We start from the raw sequence: 26573 nt of genomic DNA, 5'->3' as shown, positions 1-26573 counted from the left end.
TTAAAAAAAACCCAGCTTTTCATCCAAATTTTGAAAAAGAGCGTGAGAACCGTTCAAAAGAGCGGCTCTTTTTAATGAGCGAACGGAAATGAGCGGCTCCTAAAAAAGAGCGATTTTGCCCACCTCTAGTTTATTTCCTTCTGATCGCGTCGAGCTGTGGAAGAATAATGACATCAAAGCGTGTGTCCTCTTCTGCTTGTCATCGCAAGCATGATTGATAGCTGCGCAGGGTTTCTATATCACCGGTGGGGAATTCAGCGCTAAGTCACCGGAACAGTGGCTTTAAAAAAAAAAATCGGTTCAGGGGTTACATACATGTAGAAAATCACAAAATTTCATATTACAGAAAATTTATTGAATCCACTAAAAAGATGATTTTCAATCACTCCTGATAGTTTCATGAAGATGAGTTAAAGACGATTTTAAGCTTAACATTATGCCGTGCGCAAAGCGGACTGTCAAACTTTCTGAACGTTTTTCTCGAAACACCGGATTGATTTACGGGTGCCACGATATCTCGAGAAGGGATGGACCAAATTGGCTTAAATTTGGGAAGAAGACTCTCAAGACATATCCCGTGTGCATGACGAAGCCCGATTTTGAAATTTTGCTTTTTAAAAAAAATTGTAGGTACTTGTACTTTTAAACTGACGACTTTTTAAATGATAAACACCAAAATATTTTTTTCTTTTTTAAACGTTTTTTGAAAATCGGTTTTCGTCATGCACACAGGACCGGTTTAACAAGTCTTCACCAAAATTTTGAGCCGATTTGGTCAAGGCAGTGTTAAGATATCGTGGCACCCGTTTTTTGAAACTGCTAACTTCAAATTGATATATCTCGGCAGTGATGCAACCAAATCCCTTCAAATTTGTTTTAACGATAGATAAAAATGTTTATTTTAATGCACTTAAAACAGATTTTAAATAAAATTGAGTGTGTTCTCACACCAACCTCTGACTTTTTTGTCGATTTACATGTATGTAACCCCTTAAGTAATTTTCGGTGGCAAATTTGCGATTAAAAAAATGATTTGAAAAGTACATTGAATTTCCCATATTCCCATAAAATTACATGTCCCAAAATGTGGTATGTCGAAACTATCTTAATTTTTTTTATGAAAAATACGTTTTTTCGTAATTCTGAGTACGCCTTCAAATCGGGCGTCCAATTTTACGTAAAAATGGAAAGGGTCATTCCGCCCCTCCGTCACGAGATATCGAAAATGGAACTCGAATTCGCATTCAGAGACATAAATTACCTCTTATTAGGATAAAGCGCTACGGAACAACAGAACGTTACCACGTTTAATACGTTTTTTTTTTAAATTCTTGCCTTGGAAAATGATAATTTTTGAAATATTTTAGTCAAACTCATTCAAAAGCTCTCGTTTTAATAAATAAAATTGAAATTTTCATCCAAATCGGACCACGTAAATGTAATCAATCGACATTCTTCAAAGCTCAAATTATTTTATAACAACTCTGGGTAAGCTTCAAAATGACTAGATTTTATTTTAAATAAAGTATAAATTAATGAGAATATCCTAATCGCTACCGCACAAGATCACGATTATCGAAACATTGCCTCGTCCACATCCGGCTGGTACTTGTTACAGGTTGGAAAATTCGCCGGCGCCCGCACAAAGTCCGTCGGTTCCCCGACTTGCACCACCAGCGCCATTCCGACGGCCGTGTGCCACTCAAAGTGACAGTGCATCAGCCAGAAGCCGGGATTGTCCGCCCGGAAGCGCAACCGGGTGTAACCTTTGCTGGGGATCGAAACGGTGTCCTTGCTCGGCGGGAAGTTGGTCACCGTGGTCCGGCGGAGTGATTGGGCCCGGGCAATCGTCTGGGCTCGGGCGATCGTGATCGGTTCCGCCAGGTTCTGGCCCATCTCCATCACGTGCATCTGGTAGCCGTGCAGGTGGAACGGATGGTTCAGCGGGTTCACATCCGGGGAAAGATCCAGGATGTACAGCTCCACGAGCGAGTGCAGTTCGATCTTGAGCCGGTGGATGCACGTGCAGTGGCTGTCACTCTGGTCACAATGGGCAGGTCGGGTGTGCTCGTCGCAGAACATGTCCTCGCGGAGCAGTTCGGGTTGGGTAAGCATCGAGAAGGGGGGATACGTGAAGCTGAGATTGTTGATGGCACCTTGCAGGACGACGTCATCGTGGATGTCTGTGGGAAAAAAGTTGGCAGATTAATAATAATAACATCAATAATAATAATAATAATAATAATAACATCAAAACAGTCGATATTTTATATAAAAATTTGCTAGAATTTAAGGAAATCAAAACCATAAATTTCTGCTTTGCCTTCCCGGTGCTTCGGACGCCTATGAAATATTTCCGTTGAAATGTTTCGCATTTTTGGAAAACTTATAATTTTATTTAATTTAATTGTTTTGGCATTAACTACAGCGTTCGAACAAACTTTAAATGAAAGTTGATGTTAGAATTCATAAAAAAACACAGTTTTGACATTCATAATGCGAACTTATATTTATCCAAATAATACATAAAACAAGTTGAAGTGTCCGGGTTTCGAAGCGTCCGGGAATTCGAATCATGACGTTACAAGATTATTTAGTAAATCCAAACAAGAAATGTTAGGTCGTTAGGCCACTCCAGTTGTAGAGGTTGTCACACTGGAGTTGGTCCAGACAAAAAAAGTACCATACTTACTCATAAAATGCTCGTGACTGTTTTCTCCAAACGTCTTGTCAAAGGTCATCCGGTAATTTTCAAATCCCAAGATAAACTTGTGATCCGGAACGCCGTTCACAATGCTGTCATCTCTCGAGTGGGCTTCGAAATCGGTGATGCAAACGTCCGGTTTTGAGATGCCACAGGTTGTGTTGGGATGATTCGCCGACTAGTTGCATGGAACAATAAGACACAAAAGTTAATCAGCTGCAAAGTTCAACATATTTTTCTCCACTTATCGTAATATCTTACAATGGTGTCCTCAAACAGCGACTCGGAGAAGGCCGGAAGCTCCCGGTCGGTGAAGGCCAGCTCCTCCTCGGGGACGGAAAACGGCAAGTAGGACAGGACGGCGGTCTGGTCGATGTTCAGATAATCGCAAGGTCCAATCGCCCGCAGCCGGATCCAGTAATTGGCTAGGGAGAACGAAGAGGAGGAAAATTTACATAATTAGATTATCGTTATAGTTAATTTCCGTATTTGTGCAGAATCAACAGATCAACATCCCTCCGTTCGGGCGCAACCCAGTGGAACGCTCTCAGATATTCATCCACCAGTAGAAAAAGGGAACTTTCTATGCTTTCTGCCTGTATAGTGGCACACTCCAGAAGGAGCCGTTCAGTAGTTGAGGACCAGTAATTAAACCGTTTTGTGTGGCAGTGTGATTTCCAATCAGGGAGATTACGAGCTTTCTTTTGCATCCCTTTTTTACTCCCTTCAGATCTTGATGGGGGGTACTTAGTGTAAACGGAATTGAAGCGGAAAATTTAACGTTCTGTAGATGAAGGTTCTCAGTTTGATGATTTTTTTAAATATTTATAAAGAGTTTTTTTTATAAACTTTTTGTACACAAGAAGTTTACAAAAATGATATTCGTTATAAACATTGATTTGAATCGAAAACGGACTACATTTTCAGATTCTGAAAATATTCTGAAGCTGAAAATATTTTTTTTAAACGTAAAAAAATGTAGCAATTAGAATCCATATTATTTAAACTTGAACTATTTTTTTTAAATGATTTTATTCCTAAATATTTAATTTAAGGTTGACGATATAAATTTTAATTCGTTTACAATATTTTCACATAATTTCAACATGTATATTTTTGTAAATAGTAATCTGAAGTGTCAAGTTCCATTTTTTTAAATTAATTTGCGCACACTATTGCGTAATGCTCTTTTGAGATATGGCCCAGAACTGGGTTTGGTTTGATTACTTCAAATGGACCGCTGCTTTAAAAGTTTAGTTTAAAAAAAAAACATATTTAAAAAACCTTTAACATATTTTAGTTTAAAAAAAAAACATAATTCTCTGATGCAAGTTTCTGCTCATTTCTAATCGTCCGAAGGTTATGTAAAGGTCACCCAAAACCTCTCAATCTCAGATTTGTTTGGAAAATGCCACAAATATTTTTGTAACCCTCAACTGGGGCGGGTCGGGTCTGAAAAGAAACAGCAGTTTTTAGAGCATTTAAAAGCTTTAAAGTTGGAAAACAATGCACTATTTTTGTTGTTCTGTTGCAGTTCTATCCGAAACCAATATAAAACTACCAAATATTGTGCAGTAAAAATGCTAAAACAGCTGCCCCATGTGCCCCAATTGTCCCGCCCGTGTGGATCAATCGGACCGCGCACTGGATTCACAATCCAGAGGTCGCCGGTTCGAATCCCGCGGCGGGCGCTCTAAAATTCTTTGTGTAAATATGGGTATTCGGCGCCGTCGCTCCGTGCCATACTTTCATACACTTAGGAGCCCAGGGCGGCGAAGTCCTTGTAGATAAAAGGAAGACACTAGTGGTTGGTACTAGCAATGGTGGCCGACAGCTATAAAGTCAACTTCGTTTTTTTTTATGTGCCCCAATTCGCCCCAAATGACGGTAGGGAAACAGCATCTAATTCCAGCGTGACTCTAATGTTGGCAGGTCAAAACTTTGACATTCAATTAAAGCTAATTAAAAGCGTTTTCAACTGAAATCGAGTTATAAATAGCTCAATAAGAAGTGAGCAAGCATGTTTCTATCAAAAGTTTTGCAAAATAAGTTGTTTAAATAGTGAAAATCTGCAAATTGGATGGAGTTAGGTGCGAGTGCTTAACCTAACCTGCCAAACATACGAGAATTTCCCCTAACATGCAATCGAGAAATTGAAAAGAGAGATGTGAGCCGGTAACATGGAGTGAAACTTTCGCAGCTGTCATGGTAAACTTCACAGCAGTTTGACAGAAAGTTTAACTCCATGTTGCACTTTTAATTTCTCGATACTGTTTGTGTGTTGTTTCCATCAGAATTGGTTAACCCTCTAACGTCATGATTCGAAATCCGGACACTTAGTAGCATATCATTTTTGTTATAGCTGGCAAAATATCATGTAATAAGTTGGAAATGTAAAAATATCATCAGGATTTAGTATAAACAGTCAGTTTTAAGAGAATGCATGCAAAATATGGCTTTTCTAACAATTTTTGATCAGAATTTGAAAATTAAAATGACTTGTTGTGCTTCGAATCCCGGACACTGTTAAAAGCTGATTCGAAATCCGGACACTTTTGCTTCGAATTCCGGACACTCGATTTTGCTTATGAATCGCACAAATTTGGACTGAAATGTTAGTGAATGGCATTCTTTAAGCCTCAAATAAGCTGTTAACATCAAAACAATCGACAGTTTATATGAAAATTTGCTAGAATTTAAGGAAATCAAAAACATAAATTTCTGCTTTGCTTTCCCGGTGCTTCGGACGTCTATGAAATATTTCCGTTGAAATGTTTCACATTTTTGGTAAACTTATAATTTTGTTTTATTTAACTGTTTTGGCATTAACTACAGCGTTCAAACAAACTTTAAATGGAAGTTGGTGTTAGAATTAATCAAATAACACAGTTTTGACATTCATAATGCGAACTTATATCCAAATAATTGATAAAACAAGTTGAAGTGTCCGGGTTTCGAAGCGTCCGGGAATTCGAATCATGACGTTACTGCCCAAATTTTTTTTTCGAAAATTTTTATTTTTCCCGTGTTTAGGAGGTCATTTTGAGCATCTTTTGTTCTACGAAAAACATTACTTCTCTTGTTTTATGTTTTTCTTGTTTCATTTTTAGTATTTTAATTTGCATTTATCTTGTTTAGTTTATGTTTGTTTTTGGTAGTATTTGGCCTATTCTACCACTCTCCTATCATTACAATTTTCCTAACTAATTTTTCATGGTTTATATCCGCTTTTTCAATTTTTGCTTGTTTCACATTTTCTGCTATAAAATGGTACCATTACCATTTAAATTGTAAATAAATGCGTAGAAGCATAGTCTGGGACACTACAAAAATTAGTGCATACTACTTTTTACTAAAAAATATAGGAAATGTTAGCGAAATGTTAGCCAAAGTTGGCATTGTTGAAAACATTGGCAAAGTCACATAAAACAAGTAAAACTTCCAACCCATACATTTTTTAATATTTTAAGAGATCTTCTTTCCAATGCTTTTTTAAGATCAAAACTTGGTTGTAAAATTGATTTTTGGTGATTTTTTTAAATCAAAGCCCGTCTAAAGGCGGGGTTGGGTTGTAGAGGTTTAAATCCAGCCACTTGAATGACTCATCGATAAGGTCTTTCCAAAATCAGAATCATTTCCTTTAAAATTCTATTTTTTTGTTTTTTTTAAAGAATTTTACGAAATGAAAATAATTGTACAAAGTTACAAGAAACTCGAGGACATCCATTTCTAATTGCGTGTGATTTGACAGAGTTCAACTTCAAAAGAGTTCAAGTGACAAGCTTTACGCAAAATTAAAAAGTTAAATCTTTTGTTACACAAGCTTTCCGACTGTTGATCTTTTGTTGACAAAGTGCACTTTCGAGATTTGCATCTGGTAATGCTTTTTTAAGCTTTAATTAATTCTCCACTAAGGCCCTAAATGTGCACCAAAACAGAGCTCATCGTCTCAAGTGCATTCAAATTTCACCAAAAGCCCCATTCAAAGCAATCTTGACACCGTCGTCGCTGTCGTTGCTGGCTGCCTGGGAAAGTGCATTCCCACGGCACATTAGCATTCTGTGCAAAAAGGTTTTTAATTATGCATCATCTCATCAGATAGCATTCAGGACGGGGGTTTTCGTCATGTCCTGTAAGTGTTGTAACCAAAAATGATTTCGTCCACCTGCTCTCCCCCAAAACCTTACAGGAACCACCTGACCTTGTTGCCTCACTTGAGGCGGGGCCAAGTTAGGGCCGACAAATTGAGGGCTTTCCCCGCATATCCACCGGATCATTCCCGGAGTTAGTTCGGCCTATTTTTGTGGACTTTCCTTCTTTTGGGAGGAAAACTGCTTCTACTTTTTTGGGAGGAAAATCTTTCCCTCAAGGCAAACGAGATAAGGTGGTAGCAGGTGCAAGTGGCGATACTTTTGAAATCTGAGCCAGAGTTTGTATCGGGGGTGGAAGCAGAAGCGCAAAAAAAAAAAAATCCCCAGGAATTTCTTAAGGCACTGCTTCAAGGATCTTACGGAAATGTACTAGGTATCTTCCAACGCGTTTTATCGCGGCCAGGCACACGTGTATAGGACACTTTTCCCAATCTATCTTGCCGGTGGCGGCGGCGGCACTGACACTTGAGACCGTACCGTAAGAGTACAAAAGGAATTTCGATGAAGAAGATGATTTTCCACCAGGATGCCTCACAATAAGGACCGCTATTCTTAGGCCGGCCGGGCGGGCGTTTTCTTTTTTTTCTTGATTTTCTTGTTGGGTTGTTGTGCCACCACCGGTATACAGGATGAAAGTGTGGAAAAATGGGATTTTCATGCTTTTCCATCGTCCAGATATCATCCGTTGATTAAAGGAAGTGCACTGTAATTGAAATTTAAAACCCACGTTTTTGTGACAAGACTTGAGACTGTTCTTGTTTGGTCTGGATAAATGATCCGATTCAAAGGCTTTTTGTTGTAGATTGCCAGCGGAAGTGCTTTTATGTAAATTCTATTCTTGTTTCCAAAGTTAGCCATTAACAGGGTGTCACTTCCATAAATTGACAAGGAACCAATGAAAATTTAATTACATTTTCTTTAAAAAACCGCTTCCCTAATCAGAAGCTTTTTGGTAAATTGAATCATATTTTTTTCAATATGACCTCAGGAATGCCAACAGTTATCCAATGTAGGGACCAAATTTGAGTTTACTGAAAACGACTATGCTCAAATGCTCCAAGACTACTCAGAGACATGTATGGATTTGCCTTCCTTCCCTGAGGTAAGTCTATATACAGCAATTCCATTTGAAAAGAGCCTAGTGACCTACATCTTGCTAGGGTGGTTCGAAAAATGGCAATTTTCGTCATTTTTCGCAAAAATCACTTTTTTCGAAAAATCATATGTCCGCGCCATTTCATCCGATTTTAGCTGTCTTAGACGCAAAAGAAAGGTGATGAGTTTGGCTATTTGAGAAAAATAGTACGAAGTTCAAAAATCTAGCTCAACTATTGAAAAAGTCGTTTGAAAACTTAAAATGGCGTTTTGACCGTGTCTGGACCAAAGAGCCTATGTCTGAAAATATTTTTATCGGATTCCTCGGAAAATTTCACATAACATATCAAAAAATTGGTGATGTCGAACCGTACGTTTCCAAGATATGATTTTTTGAAAATAAAAACTGAGTTTTTCGACGCGCCACGCGCAAAAACAGGAAAATTACGAAATCGGCAAAAAATCAACTTTTTTCACTAAAACTGCGAGAACTTAAAAATTTCAGCGATGACCTATACATGTCTGGGTACCAAAAGTTGCGTCTTTCAATTACGAAAATTTTGGTACCCAGACATGTATAGGTCATCGCTGAAATTTTTAAGTTATCGCAGTTTTAGTGAAAAAAGTTGATTTTTTGCCGATTTCGTCATTTTCCCGTTTTTGCGCGCGGCGCGTCACAAAACGTAGTTTTTATTTTCAAAAAATCAAATCTTGGAAATGTACGGTTCGACATCGCCAATTTTTTGATATATTATGTGAAATTTTCCGAGGAATCCGATAAAAATATTTTCAGACATAGGCTCTTTGGTCCAGACACGGTCAAAACGCCATTTTAAGTTTTCAAACGACTTTTTCAATAGTTGAGCTAGATTTTTGGAACTTCGTACTATTTTCCTCAAATAGCCAAACTCATACCCTTTCTTTTGCGTCTAAGACAGCTAAAATCGGATGAAATGGCGCGGACATATGATTTTTCGAAAAAAGTGATTTTTGCGAAAAATGACGAAAATTGCCATTTTTCGAACCACCCTAGCAAGATGTAGGCCACCCTAATGGCCAAACAAAAAAATACGGGTCTAATTATTTTGGCCGAGGAACCTCCAGAAAAATTTTGAGCCCGATTGGAGAACTTTTTTCGGTTTAGGCTCTTTTCAGATGGAATTGCTGTATAGGTAATCCTTGTCTCAATCCAATCGCAATCCTGTCTCTAATTACTTAAGGGGTTACAGCTCAAAATTTTGGTGCAGACTCGTTAAACCTGTCCTGTATGCATGATGAAGGCCGATTTTCAAAAAACTTATTTTGAAAAAAGATAAAAATATTTTTGTGTTTTCCATAAAAAAATCACCAGTTTTTGATTTTTGTATTTTTTTAAAAAGCAAAATTTTAAAGTCGGGCTTCATCATGTACACGAGATATCTGTTCAGAGTCTTCACCCCGAATTGCAGCCAATTTAATCTTTTTAGTGGATTCAATAAATTTCCTGTAATATGAAATTTTGTGATTTTTTACATGTATGTAACCCCTTAAGTGAGGTATGAACTTTTTGATCTTTTTTTTTCAATTGTCATTTGGAAACAAAAGTAAGGTGTTTTTATAAAAAAACACTGCAGTTTCTGAGCACTCGTTTTTCATATATTAAAATATTCAGATTTAAATAATTTCTTTTTGACTGGTACACATTTTATTTTAAGTTTCGGTCTCCCCCCCCCCCCCTCCCCCTGCCAATGATTTTAAATTGGTCCAAAAAATCACGGGTCAAAAAATATTTTTTCAATTGAGAATGCATTCTCATGCGTTTAGAATCATTTTTAAGCATGTTTGGATTGATTTCAAAATGTCAGGAATTTTCGAAAATGTTCGATGTTTGGTAACTATTGCAAAAAGTTTTTATTTTCGCTGAAATAGTAGTTTATGCAACAAGTTGCAAAAAGAAGATTTTTTCAGCACGAGTTGTACATTTATCCAACGAGGTTTACCGAGTTGGATAAATACGACGAGTGCTGAAAAAATCAAGTTTTGCAACGAGTTGCTTACAACATTTTTTGCAATTCCGAAAAACGCTTATTTAATGTAATTTTATGTCAAACATTCATGTGTTATGTAAATTCATCGTTCAAAACAAAACTATATTGAAAAATGTTACTTTTCGATACAAGTGCTGAAAAGTTCAACTTTTCAGCACCAATTTCAGTGCTGAAAAGTAGAACTTTTCAGCACTGTTATTGAAAGGTATTAATTTTCCATTCTGTTATTTTTGGTAGGGAAAAGTAGGCCGTTTCGTTTCTCCAGAAGGGCAGGAAAAGTTGACAGTTTCACAGTGGAATTGCAAAAATTTTGTTTTCGTCAAATCTTACATCTTTTGAAACTAATGATTGCAAAACAACTGATATTTTTCAACACAGATTTGTAGAGAAAGTTGTTTTTTATTATCAATAAATATAAATTTGGGTGCTTTTCATTAAAATATTAGTAATTAACGGTACACATTAAGCTGAGCATTTGCACCAAGATTTTTGTTACAGACATTTTAGTATCTTCAAAACAATGGAAACTATCGATATAATTTTTGATTCATCCCCTAAAATACTGTCTACACAATGATTTACAACAATGTTTGTTTATTTTTACAACAACTTTCTTGGTTGCTGTGCACCCTTAAGGTTCTGAAAGGCATAATTTCCGATCGGCCGTTTGGCGGCCATGTTTGTTTTAGAAGAAACATTCAAATCTTGATTCAGAATGTTTCAATCAAAAAATGGTTTTCTTTGTGTTGTTTGTAGAAGCATTTTACATATAGTGATTATTTTTACATTTCAATTTACTATTTCTGGACCCTAAATGCAGAACTATCATTGGCAGTCATTGCCCCAAGAGTGAAGGACACCTTCTACCACATTACGAATCCGCTTTAACATTCCAACTCCCGAGTTAGTTGGACATGCGTTGGTCGTTCCAGTGTTAAAAGTTATTTCAAAGAAATTGAGAAACAGAAAAATGTTGCAAAGAAACTTATAGTTGGTGTTAAATTACTTATGCAAAATGCTTCTGACAAAAAACCGGTGAATCATAAAAAAAACACTAGGATCCTATAAAATTAAATAGATTTTATATTCTATCAAATCGGAAAAAAATATCGGAATAAACTGTAACATTCATCTGCAAAAAAACAAGCAGACGGATCGTCACCATGTAGGGCGCGCACCATCCTTTTATTTGCCTCAAGCCGGGACAGATTTAGTGATAAACGCGTATCAGCGACTCCTCACTTGACGAAATGTCTGACAAGGGATGACGCCAGAGACTCCCAAGCGCGCCACGCGTGTCCCGGCCAAAGGATTGCAAAACGTCAAGAGGAGAGGCTGTCAGATCCTATTATTATACGGCGTGGGTACTCACCGGAGGGTTGGTCGGCGTTCACCACAAAGTCGTACCGTTCGCCAGACGTCGTAACGAGCGTGTTCACCGTGACGGGCTGCAGGTTGAAGGAATCACTGGCGATGATCTGAAGAGGGTGATTTTCGATTTGAAGCTCCAGTGGGCAGACGTGGCTGGCGGCGTTGATGAACCGGAACCGATAGCGGCCACCCTTGCGCACCCGGAACACATCGCGCGGGGCGTTGGTTGTGGTGCCGTTCTCGTACGTGTACGTCCCCTTGCCGTTGATGAGTAGGTTCTTGGGGAGTATGCCACCGCTTGAGGGTAGTCCCGGCATGAACATTTCTCCGTCCACGTGCATCCAGTCCGAGCCCAGAATGGTATGATCTGGGAGGTCAAAGTCGTACAGGTGGGCGTTCGGATCGTTGGCCTCCGGCTGGCGGATGATCATGGCTCCGTAGTGGCCGTTGACCTTGTGGTGACCGGCGTGCGAGTGGTAGAACTGCGTTCCCGGTTCGGTTGCCCAAAACGAGTACCGGAAGGTGCTCATGAACTCGATCGGACACTGCGTCACAAACGGAACTCCGTCCATGTAGGGGGTGTCCCGTTGGTGTAGGCCGTGCCAGTGCATGGCCGTTGCCGTGCCGCCCATGGCGTTCATCATGTCGATCACGACCAGGTCGTCCTTGCAGACCTGTATCGGCGGACCCGGAATCTGCCGGTTGATGGACATTACACCCCGCTCGACACCGTCCGCCGTGAGACACGCGTGGTGGTAGCAGTCGCGGTGATTCCCGTCGGCACAAGCTTTGCAGGCGCTGAAAATAAACATTTTGATGATCTTAGTCGATTTTCAGCTACTTGAAATTGTTACGAGAAACGGATATCGTGCAACTTCCTCCCGTTTGGATGTATGATGGAAGTACCTACGTGATAGGGTATATGACCCTATTTTGGACCTAGTACCTATTTTGGACCTATTTTTATTAATCGAGTTAGTTCAGGCTTTTAAAGTACGAATTCACTGAATCCAACCAACAGAAAGTGTAGGCAGGATCGTTTTGTATCTTACCTCTTCCAAAAATGTTAACATTTTTGATTATTTCCGCCTCTTCAGCCACTTTTTCCAACGCCATTCGAACTTCCTTTCATTTTCCTAGCACATCGATTAGGTCCAAAAATTCCGGCCTCGTTGCTTATCAGATTTGGCTCGCGACACCTTGATGATTTTTCTGTTTTGCACTGACACCAAGCAATTTCGTCCGGTTTCCGAGCAATGTAACTGTTGCTTATTTAATTCTTTCTTGTTTTCCGTCACTAAACTATTGATATAACTATTCTATTATCGAAAAAACTCATTTCAAAATATATTTTCAAATCAGCCGCGTTGGATCAGTTTTGGAGCTACTTTGCCGTCGGTTCAAGGCTATCACCAACACATGCATAACAAGGTGTTGCCAGTTTTGTTTATCAATTTATTTCGATATTTCATTGAAATTGATTGATTTTTTTTTAACTTAATATTTTGAATTGAATTTCTTTACTGTAATTATTTGAATGAAATCTAAGCTTTAAAAAGCAAATGATTAACAGAAACAATGAAAATATGTTTTTTAAACGATTAAAATGCAAATTGATGCTAGAGATTTAGATGATTGTTAGGACCGATTGCAAAGTATCCCAAAATTTAAACTGATGTTGATTTATTTTTGTCTTAACATCATTATCACCAATTTAGCCGCATATATTTTTAATTTTTGCTTCAAAAAATGCAAACTGGCTACCCTGTTGGAATTGAAGGAAAACGATTGAAAAACCTAAAGGGTCTAGTTCATTAAATCGTCAGCTGTCACCGTGACAGGAGCTGTCAACATCGTTTACGAGTGGTTTTTGAAAAAGTCGTATGAATTAAATTTAAAAAAAATCTTGAGTTAGTTTAAAAAAGATCCTAAGCGCTAGTTGTAAACAAATCAATTTTTCGATTTGTTCTCGATCAATTTACGAATTATAAATAAAAATTGCTTTGAATTATCATCTGCACGTCTCTTAAATGCTCTTTACTGGAAAACAAACAAAATTTGGTTTGGTTCAGAAAAAAAATCAAATATATGTCGGAGATCGTGATGGCTTTTAAGACGTATTGCAAACTAATCAGAGAAATATACATATGGAAAATATATTTTTTGTAAGTTTTATCTGATTTTTGCATATTTATCTATATATAATTTTTAAAAATATAGGTATAACGATTTTTTTTTCGCCATTGGCAGCGTTGGTTTATAATAAATTACATTTTTAAGTTTTACCGTGTCAATCATGTTAGAAACACAATTAAACCAGCTAGAAAAATAAAAATCTTCGAAAAAATAGGCATAAGAGGTTAATGCGATGTCAACATTATTATGATTTGAGACATATAGCCGGGGTGACTTTGATAGGTTTGATATTTTTCCGCAAAATGAAGAGTAAAAATTGAATACGTACGGAATGGTATGGAATCATACTGACCGTGGTAGAGAAGTGCTCAAAGTACCTCATAAAGATCTTTTCATGAAATTTTGAAAAGTTTAAAAGTCAGTTAACTATAACCACAGACAACAGACGTTTGGGCTCGATTCTTCCCTTGTGTAAATCATTGTTACAGATTTTTTAGTTGTGGCAATCCGTTTGTGGCGCTGCAGTCGCTTTGCCCTGACACATTGCCCGCTGTCAAAATATCGCTTTCCGCCTACTTTCATTTTGTTGGTTTTCAACGTTTGTAATCGTTTGTTCTGGTTCTGGTGTTTGAGGATCGCTTACACTAGAAATCCGGTGGGGGAATCTGACGCGCCGGGGAGAACATTCAAGATTCAGGCCTTTGGTATGGCGACGAGGGTTCGCCGGAAGTGGCGTCACTTGAAGGTGGGGTGGGTTTCGAGGGCGTTGAAGATGTTGATGCCTTGGAGGTGAGCGTTGAAATGATCGTGGTAGCTGGTTTGTCGGTTCCGGAGATAATCTTCGGAATGCGGTCGTTTGGGGCCAAAGGTTTACGGGGTTGGCCGTGATAATAGCTCTTGCTGACGGCGCCGATGACATCCAGACTTTACCGTGTCATACCTTGCTGTTTTTCCTTCTTCGACAGTTCCGGATTGTTTCGTTTCTGGTTCCGGATCTTTTATCCTCCAAGAAACGCTTGCCCATCCTCCCGATTTCCACCGGGTCTCCTCCTTATTTTCGCTCACCTCTGTTGGTTTTGTTTATAAACACAACCAGCAAAAATTTGACAGCCTCAAGCGCGGCCTTGGTTGCTGTGTTAAAAAAACCATCAGATTAGACTATTTTTTAATATTGATAATTAAATGAAAAAAAAATCCATGTGCTCGTAAATCGTGTTAATTGATAATTAAAGTAGATTTACTATAGCATAAAAACACAATCTTTACCTTTTTATTTCTTTTCTCGAAAAATTTAAATAATATATTTTTAAACATTTTTGGGTGATGCATTTTCAAACACACCTTCTCAGAAAACCATCATGGCTGCTTTAGAGAGTGGCAATAGGGTAACAGATGGCGCTAGTAGATTAGCAGGATGCGGCAGCCATGTTTTTACACACGATTTTCAAAATATTTTGTTCTAGCCGCTACGTCTGTTGTCTGTGCTATAACTAAGAAAATGTTGATAAATAGCATTATTTTCATCTTCTCAACGTGTCATGATTTTTTCAATGAACATGATTTTGAATCGTAAAACGGAATGCATTTTCGGATTCTTCGGACAATCTTCTACCAGGAAAAGGTAAAATAAGTAATATAAATATTATTAAATTTTATTTGTTTTTGAAACATAATTTAAAAAATCTCATAATTTAAAGGCATTTCCAGTAAAACAAATTTCATATAAAATGTGAAAACTTTTGATTCATTCTTTAAATTCAGTTATACATGTAATATAAATCCATAATTTAATAAACAAAACTAGTTTCAACGAATTTCAGGCAAAGTTCTAAATTTTTAACAATATTACCTAAAATTTATATGTATTATATTAAAAAGCTTATAAACATAATTAACTAAGTATTGACATAAATGATTTTCTTAAAAAATATATCAGCAACCTAAGTGATGGTAAGTTCGAAGTAAAAATAATGTTTGAAAACCTCAAATCTGCTTTTAACAAGACAAACTATGACTATCAAAGGCACCCTGGTATTCAAACAAAGATTTTTTTGAAATATTACATTGTTTTTAAAGTGCAATATGTAGTTAATCTTTTTGTCAAGCAACTGTAAAGTTTAACATGACAGATGAGAAAGTTTCACACCAAGTTACAAGCTATAATCTCCCTTTAAAATTTCTTGATTGTTTAATAATATTTGAACATAAGCTCTGCGTAAAATTTAGAACCTTTTTCATTGTAACTTGTTATGTATCTGTGTCATTCATTTAATGTTAAGATAAGGTGTTTTTATTGCGAGTAATAACGGGTTGTATTTTATGTTCTAATGCTTGAACAATTAGGTCGTAAGAATATGCAAATTGTAAATAGGACAGAGACCTTCTAAAGATGCGTGAGTTTCCATTCAATATGATTAAAACACGTTTTCAAATTCAAATCCATTGTTTCATCATAATTGTTTAATTTCTGAAATAAATATTTTCCAAATTATAATCGTGGATAGGCCCTTTAGTTTATCAAACCGAGTTTTTGTAAGTGTGCGTGTTGCCGCCGCACGCCGCAATTCGAGTTGTCCAAATTTCAACCAATCAGAGTGTGGGTCCAAAATAGGTTCAGCGATGTCTCCAAAATACATTCAATAAGTCCAAAAAGCATCCAAAAATGTTTTACTTGAAATGCTTATTACAATGGAATGGTTAAATTATTTTAAATTTTCAATAGTACACTTTGTTAAGCATAAATTAAGGCACAAAACAATCCTGAAACGAGCCAAATTAGTTAGACCGTTCCTGAGAACTATGCGAAATATGTTGACGCTTTGCATAGTAGGTCCAAAATAGGGCCATATACCCTACTTATAGTTTGTTTACCAACACTTGATTTTTTTTTGCTTCCATCAAGTGCGAGTCCACTTGAATTAAATGCATCATCGTCTATTGAACCGCTCTGGTCTATCCTGCTGTTTCTAGTATTATAAAACAATTTAAGCCCTTTGAGATATTCGTCATATCATGGCATGAATGCCATAACATTGTATTGAGGGTAGTTTGATGCTCGAATCTTCAAGTAGATCGGACGTGGAGAAAATATAAGTGGATCAAATTCCGGAATCCCTATGATTAATGGTGTTCCAGCCATAAATAGAAGAAAAAAATCTAATTTTCTACAAAGTCCAAAGTACATTACATTACAGGTCACAATTTGTTGTAAATCATTGTTTAATTTGGAATTCATCTAACGTTTCTATATAAAATCTATAATAGCTTTTCTAGGTTTTGCAATCAATTTAAAACGGTTGGTAGTGCTTTCCCACCATAACTTCAATTCAAATATTTAATAGCTCCTGCGTTTGTTTTTTTATGAACTTGAGGAATTTGAAAACTAATAATTTTTATAATAATATCAAACTTTTCACTGAATGATATTTTTATTCAATTTTAAAGAGCTTTAAATAAGTTTTGTTTTTTTAAAGTACAACCTTGATTGAAGAGTGTCCATTAGGGTGGGTACGTTTTTCAAAAAGTTCTCGGATCAAGTTTTAGTATGGTTCCCCTTGTAGGGCATGCCCATAGGGGCTTTCATGCCAAATATCAGCTCATTTGGTTGTAAACTGGCTGCGCGCATCAGGGTTAAAGTTTAAATGGGAATTACTATGGGAAAATTGGAAATTTTGTTCAAACGCTCCTACAGGTCTGGGAAAGTAACGCGCCAACTTCTGGTATAGTCAGGCCTATGGAGAATGGTCTGGAGAATACTTTTCCCGAAGAAATCATATGGATTCGTTGTCCCTAGACCTGGCGCATCGGTAAACAATCCGATGTCTCCGAAATCAACGGTTTTCCCCCAAAAAGCATCAAATTTTCCTTAGCATGCTATGAAAGCTTGATGAACACCGCGACGGCAGGCAGCTACCACGTGGTTGAAATATTTGCAAAAAAAAAAAAATACAAATTTGCTATGCAAAGATTCTGAATTCGACTAAATAATGTCAGGATTGCTCGAAATGATCATTTTCTTGTTAAAAGAAGGTTTGCAATTGAATATTCCAGCCGTTTCTCACCCACATGGTAGCTGTCTGACATATGGCGTCGCGGTGTCCATCAAGCTTTCATAGCATGCTAAGGAAAATTTGATGCTTTTTGGGAGAAAACCGTTGATCTCGGAGACATCGGATTGTTTGCCGATGCGCCAGGTCTAGGGACAACGAATCCATATGCTCTCTTCGGGAAAAGTGTTCTCCAGACCATTCCCCATAGGCCTGACTATACCAGAAGTTGGCGCGTTACTTTCCCAGACCTGTAGGAGCGTTTGAACAAAATTTCCAATTTTCCCATAGTAATTCCCATGTAAACTTTAACCCTGATGCGCGCAGCCAGTTTAAAACCAAATGAGCTGATATTTGGCATGAAAGCCCCTATGGGCATGCCCTACAAGGGGAACCATACTAAAACTTGATCCGAGAACTTTTTGAAAAAACGTACCCACCCTAGTGTCCATGTTGAAGAAGGTTCATTCAGAAATATATGATTCCGGATATCGTTATTTAATCATTTTTTTCAAAACCTAAAATTTCATCTATTAGCACCATTAATTCACTTATTTCCTATATACGATTCAACATTTGCATCTTCCGATGAGTTTGCACATTCCAGATTTGCGTCACTCGCGGAGTAATCCTCGCCCGCCACTATTCCAAACAACCCGTGTTCTTCTACTTACGGTCCCATGGCGTGATAGTGTTCCAGCACCCAGTTGAAGTAGCACACGCGAGGCAGGGTGTCCTCACAGCTCCGCATACACAGCTCCCCCGGGAACGCTTCCAGATTTATGGGCACAGACTGGTTGCGAATCAGGCTACGGTACCGTTCCAGGGCGCTACCACTGGCAGTGGAACTGCATATCGCGACCAGGATTAACACTTGGCCAACCGGAAGAGGCACTCGTGAACTGGGCTTAGCCATGGCTTGTTGTAGTTTTTAACTCGAAGTCTTGCTGGCTCAAATCTTGGTTTAGGAAGTTTATTTCGCTGACGGACCTGTCCAGTGCAGCGGCTGGTGAAGACTAAGTTTAGCCTAGGAGTAATTTCATTCATTTATATTGTCGAAAGCTCCAACTTTAAGTCGTCTGCAGTGATAGTGGCTGATGGCACTCGACTGCACAAGATACCGTGGCGGAAAGGGATTAACTTTGGGCTCACGTCGACGAGCTCGTCACTGTTTAGCAGAGCTGATTCTGGTTCTCAGTGGGTTGTTATCCGTGGAAAAGGATTAGCTTCAATTGTCGAGGGATTTGGACTGAAATAGTTTTTGATGCGGTGAATTTTCTTCGCTGGGGGCGGTGAAACCCCTTTTGTGGCAGACGTGATGCATCATAACAGCTCAAAATCGTCATAATTTCATAAAACCACCAAAGGAATCGTAGAACCTAACGTGAAGTTAGACTTCTGTTACCGTGGGAGAAGGTGCCACTACTTGGAATCAAATCCTAGAGCAAATATTGTTCCATAGTCTTCGCAAACAACCCCCACAGTTGCAGACATGTGGAAGTCGATTCGTGGAAGTGTGATTTCCTTCTTGATATCGTAGAGCTAGCCGGCTGTTGGTCAGTGTACGTAATCGGTTTACCGTACGGGACGAAACTCGGATGATGGAAGTTGTTGTAAGAAATTGAATTTTTTATCACGTTACAATGATGGAAATAAAACATTTACTTCACCAACACTTCAAATTTTACAAAATCAAACGAAATTTACTAGTGTGCAATATCCTCCATGTACATTGTACTGTTTGGATGGGCTTTCCTTACTTCCACTCGTAGGTTTCCGTTCCAGTTTCCGTGAATGAGATTTTGCTGCACGAAACCAAAACAAGCGTCACCAATTTGCTTATCTGCGGGGGACGCTGGCGTTCCAGGTTGCTGAAACTAGGTCGATTTAGAACCAAGGGAACAGACCAGAGATGTACAGAGATTTGTATTTGCGTTGCCTTGGCGTTCTCGATTGCGAGATTCCTACTCAAAGCTAGGTGTCCAAACCACGTTTTACCCCATTCACCCCGGGATTCGAACTGATGACCTTTGGATTGTGAGTCCAACTGCCTACCAGCGACTTTACCGGGACAGGACCCGGTGAGTTAACCTGGAATTGACCAAAATATGAGATCGATCCGACATCTACAGCCAGAGTTATTCAACTGTCTCATTGTAGACGCACTTGGCAGGAACAATGAGACAGCTGGGCAACAATGAGACTCTCTATGAAAATCAGTACTTTTCTAGTAAAACATAATTCTTTGTATTGTTCCATAGCAGGTGACTTGCCATGAACATTTTAGGGCAATTTTGCCAACATGAAAGTTTAATTAACAAAAGTTATACTTAAAAGTATTTAAATTTTGTAAAATACAAATATTTGTACCAAATATCTTGGTATTTTTGGTTAAATGAGGTTAAAACACTATAAATATGCCAAAAATCACTTTCAATTCATGTTTTGAAAGATTTCCATAGATTTGGAAAAGTTTAAAGAAGAAAAATCGAAGTGTCTCATTGTTACCCATGGGCGGAAATGAGTGGGGAACAATTAAACAGTCCTAGATTCTTGGTATATTTTTAATTTTGGCCAAACCTTTTGAAAGGATATTGTAGCCCAACTCAATCCCTATGGAACGTCGAAAGAAATTTTAAAAAATATTAGTTTTGGTGTACATGGCAGCCTACGAGCGAAAAAGTATTTTTTGTCCATAATTTACTTCTACACCCCAGAATCAAACATTTATGAATAACTTTACAAGGGAGCGTCCATAACCAAAGCCACTATTATGCCAGATGTGTATCTAGTGGACACACCTTTCCCCAAAATATGAGCCTGATGACTACTCTACCCTAAATGACGTTTTTCTGCCCATTTAGGCAAAGCTGTATACACTCAAACCCCGATGGTTTGACACCAACTGTTGTCAAACGAACGGACTCACTTTTTAGTTTGACACCCCTTTCACACGGAGTTTACAAATAGATCAATTCCAGCTCAAATCAGGATTTTTTCTGGTACTTTTGTACCCGACCCTCTCCGATTTCAATGAAACTTTGTAGACATGTTATCCCAGGCCTATATACGTCATTTTTGTGTATATGGAGCCAATAGTACTCGAGAATAACATTTGAGAAGGGCGTAAGTTATTTAAATATTTTGGTATTTTGCAATTTAAAAATTACTGTATCTCGAAGCCGTTGCGTCGTATCAAAAAGTGGTCAAAGACAAACTTGTAGGAAATTGGACGGGCTTTCTGATAAAAATACACTGAAACAAAAATACACGCCACTTTTATGTCATTTTTCAATTTTTAAGTTTAAAAGTTAAATTTGAAGGTGATGTCACGATTTTTTTTCGCTCAAAATTTTTGAGAAAATACCCTAAGATGTTACCAAAAGACTGACGAAAAATGCAGGATGGTATGTCTCTCTTTTAAAACCGGTAGTGGGAATCGATTCCCCAGATAATTTTACATAAAAGTCTCCATATTAACCATTGTCCTATGTCCAATCCGTGGGAAGATACAGCGGTTTTAAAAATAAAAATGTTGAAAAAACGGGATTTATGGTGGTTTTTGACAATTTCTATATGACAGACTTGGTTTTTCAGTCTCGTAAATATTTTTACCGGAAAGCTCGTTCAATTTCCCATATGTTTGCCTTAGACAGCTTTTTGATTTATATCGTTTTTATATTTACCCGAGCAGACGGAAATAACGTGGGAATAACATTTTTTGTTATTTGAAAATACTAGGCCAATAACATTTTATGTTATTTATAACAAGATTTGTTATTCGCCGTTATGATTTTTTTGTTATTGGATTGTTATTGTAATAACAGACTAATAACATTTTGCGTTATTCTACGAACAAATCTTTGTTATTCTTTTTTGTTATTTTAACAACTAATCCGATCATCCCAATAACAGTTGGAGTTATTCTTCCTTAACAAAAAATGTTATTCCCAAGTTGTTTTGACTTTCAACCAATATCTGACCAATAACAAGTTTGGTTATGATAACATAAACTGTTATTAGACTCTTATGCAATAATGGATTTTGCAAGAATATTCCATAACATTTTTTGTTATTTTAACAGTATTTGTTATTGCAATGGCATGAATTTTGTTATTACCGTCTGCCCGGGTACATAAGGCTACCAACTGTACGGATTTTTTCCTTACCATACGGATTTTCGACCCTCTTCGCGGATTTTTATCAGGCCGGAATTTTTGTAGGGAATTTCACGCATAATACGGATTTGTACGGAATTTTAACAATGTTTGAACATTGAATTGCTTTTTTGATTTGGTCAAAGCTTTTGTCAATTAGAAATTTTAATTTAACTGTGAGTTTGATTTAAAAAGTGTTTTCCGGGTTTTTCTCAATTCAAACTTGATTATTTATTTTAATTTTTTTCTTTCATATGTTAATAGGACCTTTTAAAAACATTCTAGAATTGTTGTTTTAGACATTCCTTACTAAATATATTTATCCATTAAAGATCCAAAGGCTTTCTAAAACTTGTGAAAACTTTTGAACATTTGAATTAACAAATCTAGAGTTTTTTTTAAAGGTCCTATAAACTGTTGTGTTTCACATTTTATAGGACCTTTTCAATAAAAAAAACTCTGGAAAAGTGTTCGTGAAAACATTGAGAACGATATCATTCGTAAAAGCAAACTTGGCATTTCGTAAACTTTTACACGTTTTACAACAAAAAAATGAATACCATAATGATTTGATTCAAATCACGGTTTATTTTATGAATACTTTTTGAACGTGCAAGCCATAAGCACTCTGATAGCATTTTGTGAAGTTTGTTAGCTGTAAAAACGACACAGTTTTATGCTTGTTATTCTCAAATTTATTTAATTTAATTTATCTAAATAATTCTTTGACAGTTTTTGTTACACATGGTGTCATATCGGCAAAGTGTACGGATTTTTGCCCAGCAAGAGTTGGTAGCCTTATATTTACATAATCAAATTTATTATCCTGGTTTCTACCACACTGAAAAAAATATTCTATTTTCAGTTATAAGCAATGTAATTAAGCTTATATCTGTAAGCTCTTACATCCAATTGAAATGCTGTTAAAGGCAAACTTATGGGAAATTGGACGAGCTTTCCGTTAAAAATATTTACGAGACTGAAAAACCAAGTCTGTCATATAGAAATTGTCAAAAACCACCAAAAATCCCGTTTTTTCAACATTTTTATTTTTAAAACCGCTGTATCTTCCCAAGGATTGGACATAGGACAATGGTCAATACGGAGACTTTTATGTAAAATTGTCTGAAGAATCGATTCCCACTACCGGTTTTTAAAAATTTTGACGTTGAGACCACTTTTCAAAAAACAGTTTTAGTAAATGATTTTTGTATTTTTTTAGGAAAGACATACCGTCCTGCATTTTTCGTCAGTCTTTTAGTAACATTTTAGGCTATTTCCTCAAAAATTTTGAACGAAAAAAAATCGTGACATCACCTTTAAATTTAAGTTTTAGACTTAAAAATCAAAAAATCTCATAGATGTGGCGTGTATTTTTGTTTCAGTGTAGAAAGCCCGTCCAATTTCCTACAAGTTTGTCTTTGACCACTTTTTGATACGACGCAACGGCTTCGAGATACAGTAATTTTTAAATTACAGAATACAAAAAATATTTAAATACCTTACGCCCTTCTCAAATGTTATTTTCGAGTACTATTTGGTCCATATGCACAAAAATGGCTTATATAGGCCTAGGATAACATGTCTACAAAGTTTCATTGAAATCGGAGAGGGTCGGGTACAAAAGTATCAGAAAAAATCCTGATTTGAGCTGGAATTGCTCCATACTATCAAACGTTTGATTTGATAGTGTGCGCAAGCTCCGTGTAAAAAGTGATAGTTCGTTACTTTTTAGTTTGACTTTGACCAACCAACGGGGTACAAACTAAAAAAGTGTCAAGCGAAAATATGACCAACCACTGGGGGTTGAGTGAAATTTTGTTTTTCATCTATGGGTAATTCTCTACCAACTCACACGAAATCGGGAAAAGTTGCCCCGACCCCTCTTCGATTTGCGTGAAACTTTGTCTTAAAGGATAACTTTTGTCCCTGATCACGAACCCGAGGTCCGTTTTTTGATATCTCGTGACGGAGGGGCGGTACGACCCCTTCCATTTTTGAACATGCGAGAAAAGAGGTGTTTTTCAATAATTTGCAGCCTGAAACGGTGATGAGATAGAAATTTGGTGTCAATTTGGCGTACTCAGAATCCCGAAAAAACGTATTTTTCATCGAAAAAAACACTAAAAAAGTTTGAAAAACTCTCCCATTTTCCGTTACTCGACTGTAAAAAATTTTGGAACATTTCATTTTATGGGAAATTTAATGTTCTTTTCGAATCTACATTGACCCAGAAGGGTCATTTTTTCTTTTGGAACAAAATTTTTCATTTTAAAATTTCGTGTTTTTTCTAACTTTGCAGGGTTATTTTTTAGAGTGTAACAGTGTTCAACAAAGTTGTAGGGCAGACAATAACAAAAACTTTGATATATAGACATAAGGGGTTTGCTTATAAACATCACGAGTTATCGCGATTTTACGAAACAAAGTTTTGAAAAAGTTACTTTTGGCGTTTCTCTTTGTTTCGTCGTCCGTGTCTGTCGCGGGTGACCATGAACGGCCATGATCGATGACGACCAACTTTTTCAAAAAAAATTCTGGTAAAATCGCGATAACTCGTGATGTTTATGAGCAAACCCCTTATGTCTATATATCATAATTTTTGTAATTGTCTGCTCTACATTTTTGTAGAACATTGTTACACTCTAAAAAATAACCCTGCAAAGTTAGAAAAAACACGAAATTTTAAAATGAAAAATTTTGTTCTAAATGAAAAAATGACCCTACTGGGTCAATGTAGATTCGAAAAGAACATTAAATTTCCCATAAAATGACATGTTACAAAAATTTTTACAGTCAAGTAACGGAAAATGGGAGAGTTTATAAAACTTTTTTAGTGTTTTTTTCGATGAAAAATACGTTTTTTCGGAATTCTGAGTACGCCATCAAATCGGGCGTCTAATTTTATATAAAAGTCCCTTTGACACCAAATTTCTATCTCATCACCGTTTCAGGCTGCAAATTATTGAAAAACACCTCTTTTTTCGCATGTTCAAAAATGGAAGGGGTCGTACCGCCCCTCCGTCACGAGATATCAAAAAACGGACCTCGGGTTCGTGATCAGGGACAAAGGTTACCCCTTAGGACAATGTTTCACGCAAATCGAAGAGGGGTCGGGGCAACTGCTGTGTGAGTTGGCGGAGAATTACCCCTATGAGTTATTTGGACTAAAATACTTCTATTTTTAGTAAGTTTCAAAATTACAAAAGTATACCCTTTATACATTGGATTTAGAAGTAAAAATATGAACAAGATCCAAATTGTCTCATATGAATCAAATAATTGCATCATTTTAAAATTTATAAAAAAAATTTTTGATTGAAAATTTGTTTTGCATTTTTGAAATTTTGTTGGATAACATTGTCGATTTCTTTCTAAAACCTTTTTTTTTCCAAAAATCTCTGGTAGCACATTTTGCACCATCCTTACCTCTAGCGAAAAAATGCCTTGTTTAGTCTCAAATAAATGTCGAAAATGAAAAACACACAATTTTCAATACACATCATTTAACTGATAAAAACTCAAATAAAGTAATCAGAAGAAGAGTTCCGGTGCATTAGTATTTAAATGAAAAAATAAGTAAATAAATAAATAAAAACTTGCTACTTTGCCGAAGCGCCAAATCGACTACACTCAACCCCCGGTGGTTGGTCACTTTTTCGTTTGACACTTTTTTAGTTTGTACCCCGTTGGTTGGTCAAAGTCAAACTAAAAAGTGACGAACTGTCACTTTTTACACGGCGATCACGCACACTATCAAAACAAACGTTCAATAGTGTCTGTGAACTCCGTGTAAAAGGGGTGTCAAACTAAAAAGTGACCCCGTTCGTTTGACACAATTGGTGTCAAACCATCGGGGTTTGAGTGTAGTAAACTTCTTCTCGAGATAAATACTGAATGCCTATTTTGTATGATAAGGCCCTACAATGGAGCACTTCAATTCGAGCAGTTTTTGCTTTTTTCTACAATGTATTTCTTATGGAGCAAACTGTCAAAAACTGCTCGACTGCGGGTGCTCCATTGCAAACCTCTTTTTACACCTTAGCTTCCATCCACCCCGGGATTCGAACTGACGACTTTTGGATTGTGCGTCCAACTGCCTACCAGCGACTCCACCGAGGCATGTCCCAGGGAGACGGCTCCTATACCTGAATTGAGCTAACGACCTAACCTCTAGGTTAGAAGTTAAATAGGGACGTGGCGTTACATCGTGCTGCCACCTGGTTTTTTAAAGCGCAAGAGTGGAAAATTGCTGAGTCATCGTCTAAAAATAGACGGCGTCCTATCTCGCCCAGCAAAATGTAGTCGATAAAGTAGTCGGTTTCGATGAGAAAAAGTGGAAAACGTGGTCTAAAAATAGCGACGCCATCCCTCTATAAAGATCATCAACAACAACAATCCTTTTATCTTGAGAAGGATTGTTGTTGATTTTATTAGGGGAATTTTATACCGTTGGGTCATAGGGACGTGGCGTTACATCGTGCTGCCATCTGGTTTTTTTAAGCGTAAGAGTGGAAAAGTGCTGAGTCATCGTCTAAAAATAGACGGCGTCCTATCTCGCCCAGCAAAATGAAGTCGATAAAGTAGTCGGTTTCGATGAGAAAAAGTGGAAAACGTGGTCTAAAAATAGCGACGCCATCCCCCTATTCGCTCCCGTATCTTGAAAAGGAATCTTCAATAAATTTAGTGTGCTCGACAATGATTAGGTGTTGGTTAGAACTATTTAGAAAAAATAGTCAAACTCTAAAAAAAAATGCCCATTTTTGTTTAATATTAACACCCAAAAGGCCATGCTCTCTTAGAAACAACATTTGAAAATGTAAAAAATCATATCTCCGGTTGGTTTCAACCAATTTTGATGAAACTTTCAGAGCAGGTCCAGTTTT

At 37.2% G+C, this 26573-nt stretch overlaps 1 protein-coding gene across 3 annotated transcripts; it reads right to left on the bottom strand.

Annotated features, from left to right (window-relative positions):
- Positions 1 to 1489: 1489 nt before the first annotated feature.
- LOC6031776 (laccase-1) lies at positions 1490 to 25180 on the bottom strand. 3 transcript variants are annotated; one of them, XM_001842435.2, is made up of 6 exons: positions 18936 to 19160; positions 18205 to 18779; positions 11350 to 12146; positions 2966 to 3129; positions 2693 to 2882; positions 1490 to 2183 (listed from the first exon to the last, which is right to left on the bottom strand). In XM_001842435.2, exons 2-6 carry the CDS (start codon positions 18444 to 18446, stop codon positions 1573 to 1575), a joined length of 2004 nt encoding a protein of 667 aa, XP_001842487.2. In that variant the 5' UTR covers positions 18447 to 18779; positions 18936 to 19160; the 3' UTR covers positions 1490 to 1572. The 3 variants fall into 3 exon arrangements, with proteins under 3 accessions (XP_001842487.2, XP_038112198.1, XP_038112197.1); XM_038256270.1 differs by lacking the exons at positions 18205 to 18779; positions 18936 to 19160 and adding an exon at positions 25117 to 25180; XM_038256269.1 differs by lacking the exons at positions 18205 to 18779; positions 18936 to 19160 and adding an exon at positions 19238 to 19278.
- Positions 25181 to 26573: the final 1393 nt, after the last annotated feature.

This window comes from Culex quinquefasciatus, chromosome 2, assembly GCF_015732765.1.
Source record: "Culex quinquefasciatus strain JHB chromosome 2, VPISU_Cqui_1.0_pri_paternal, whole genome shotgun sequence".
NCBI lineage: Eukaryota > Metazoa > Arthropoda > Insecta > Diptera > Culicidae > Culex > Culex quinquefasciatus.
This window is presented reverse-complemented; position numbering and strand designations above follow the sequence as displayed.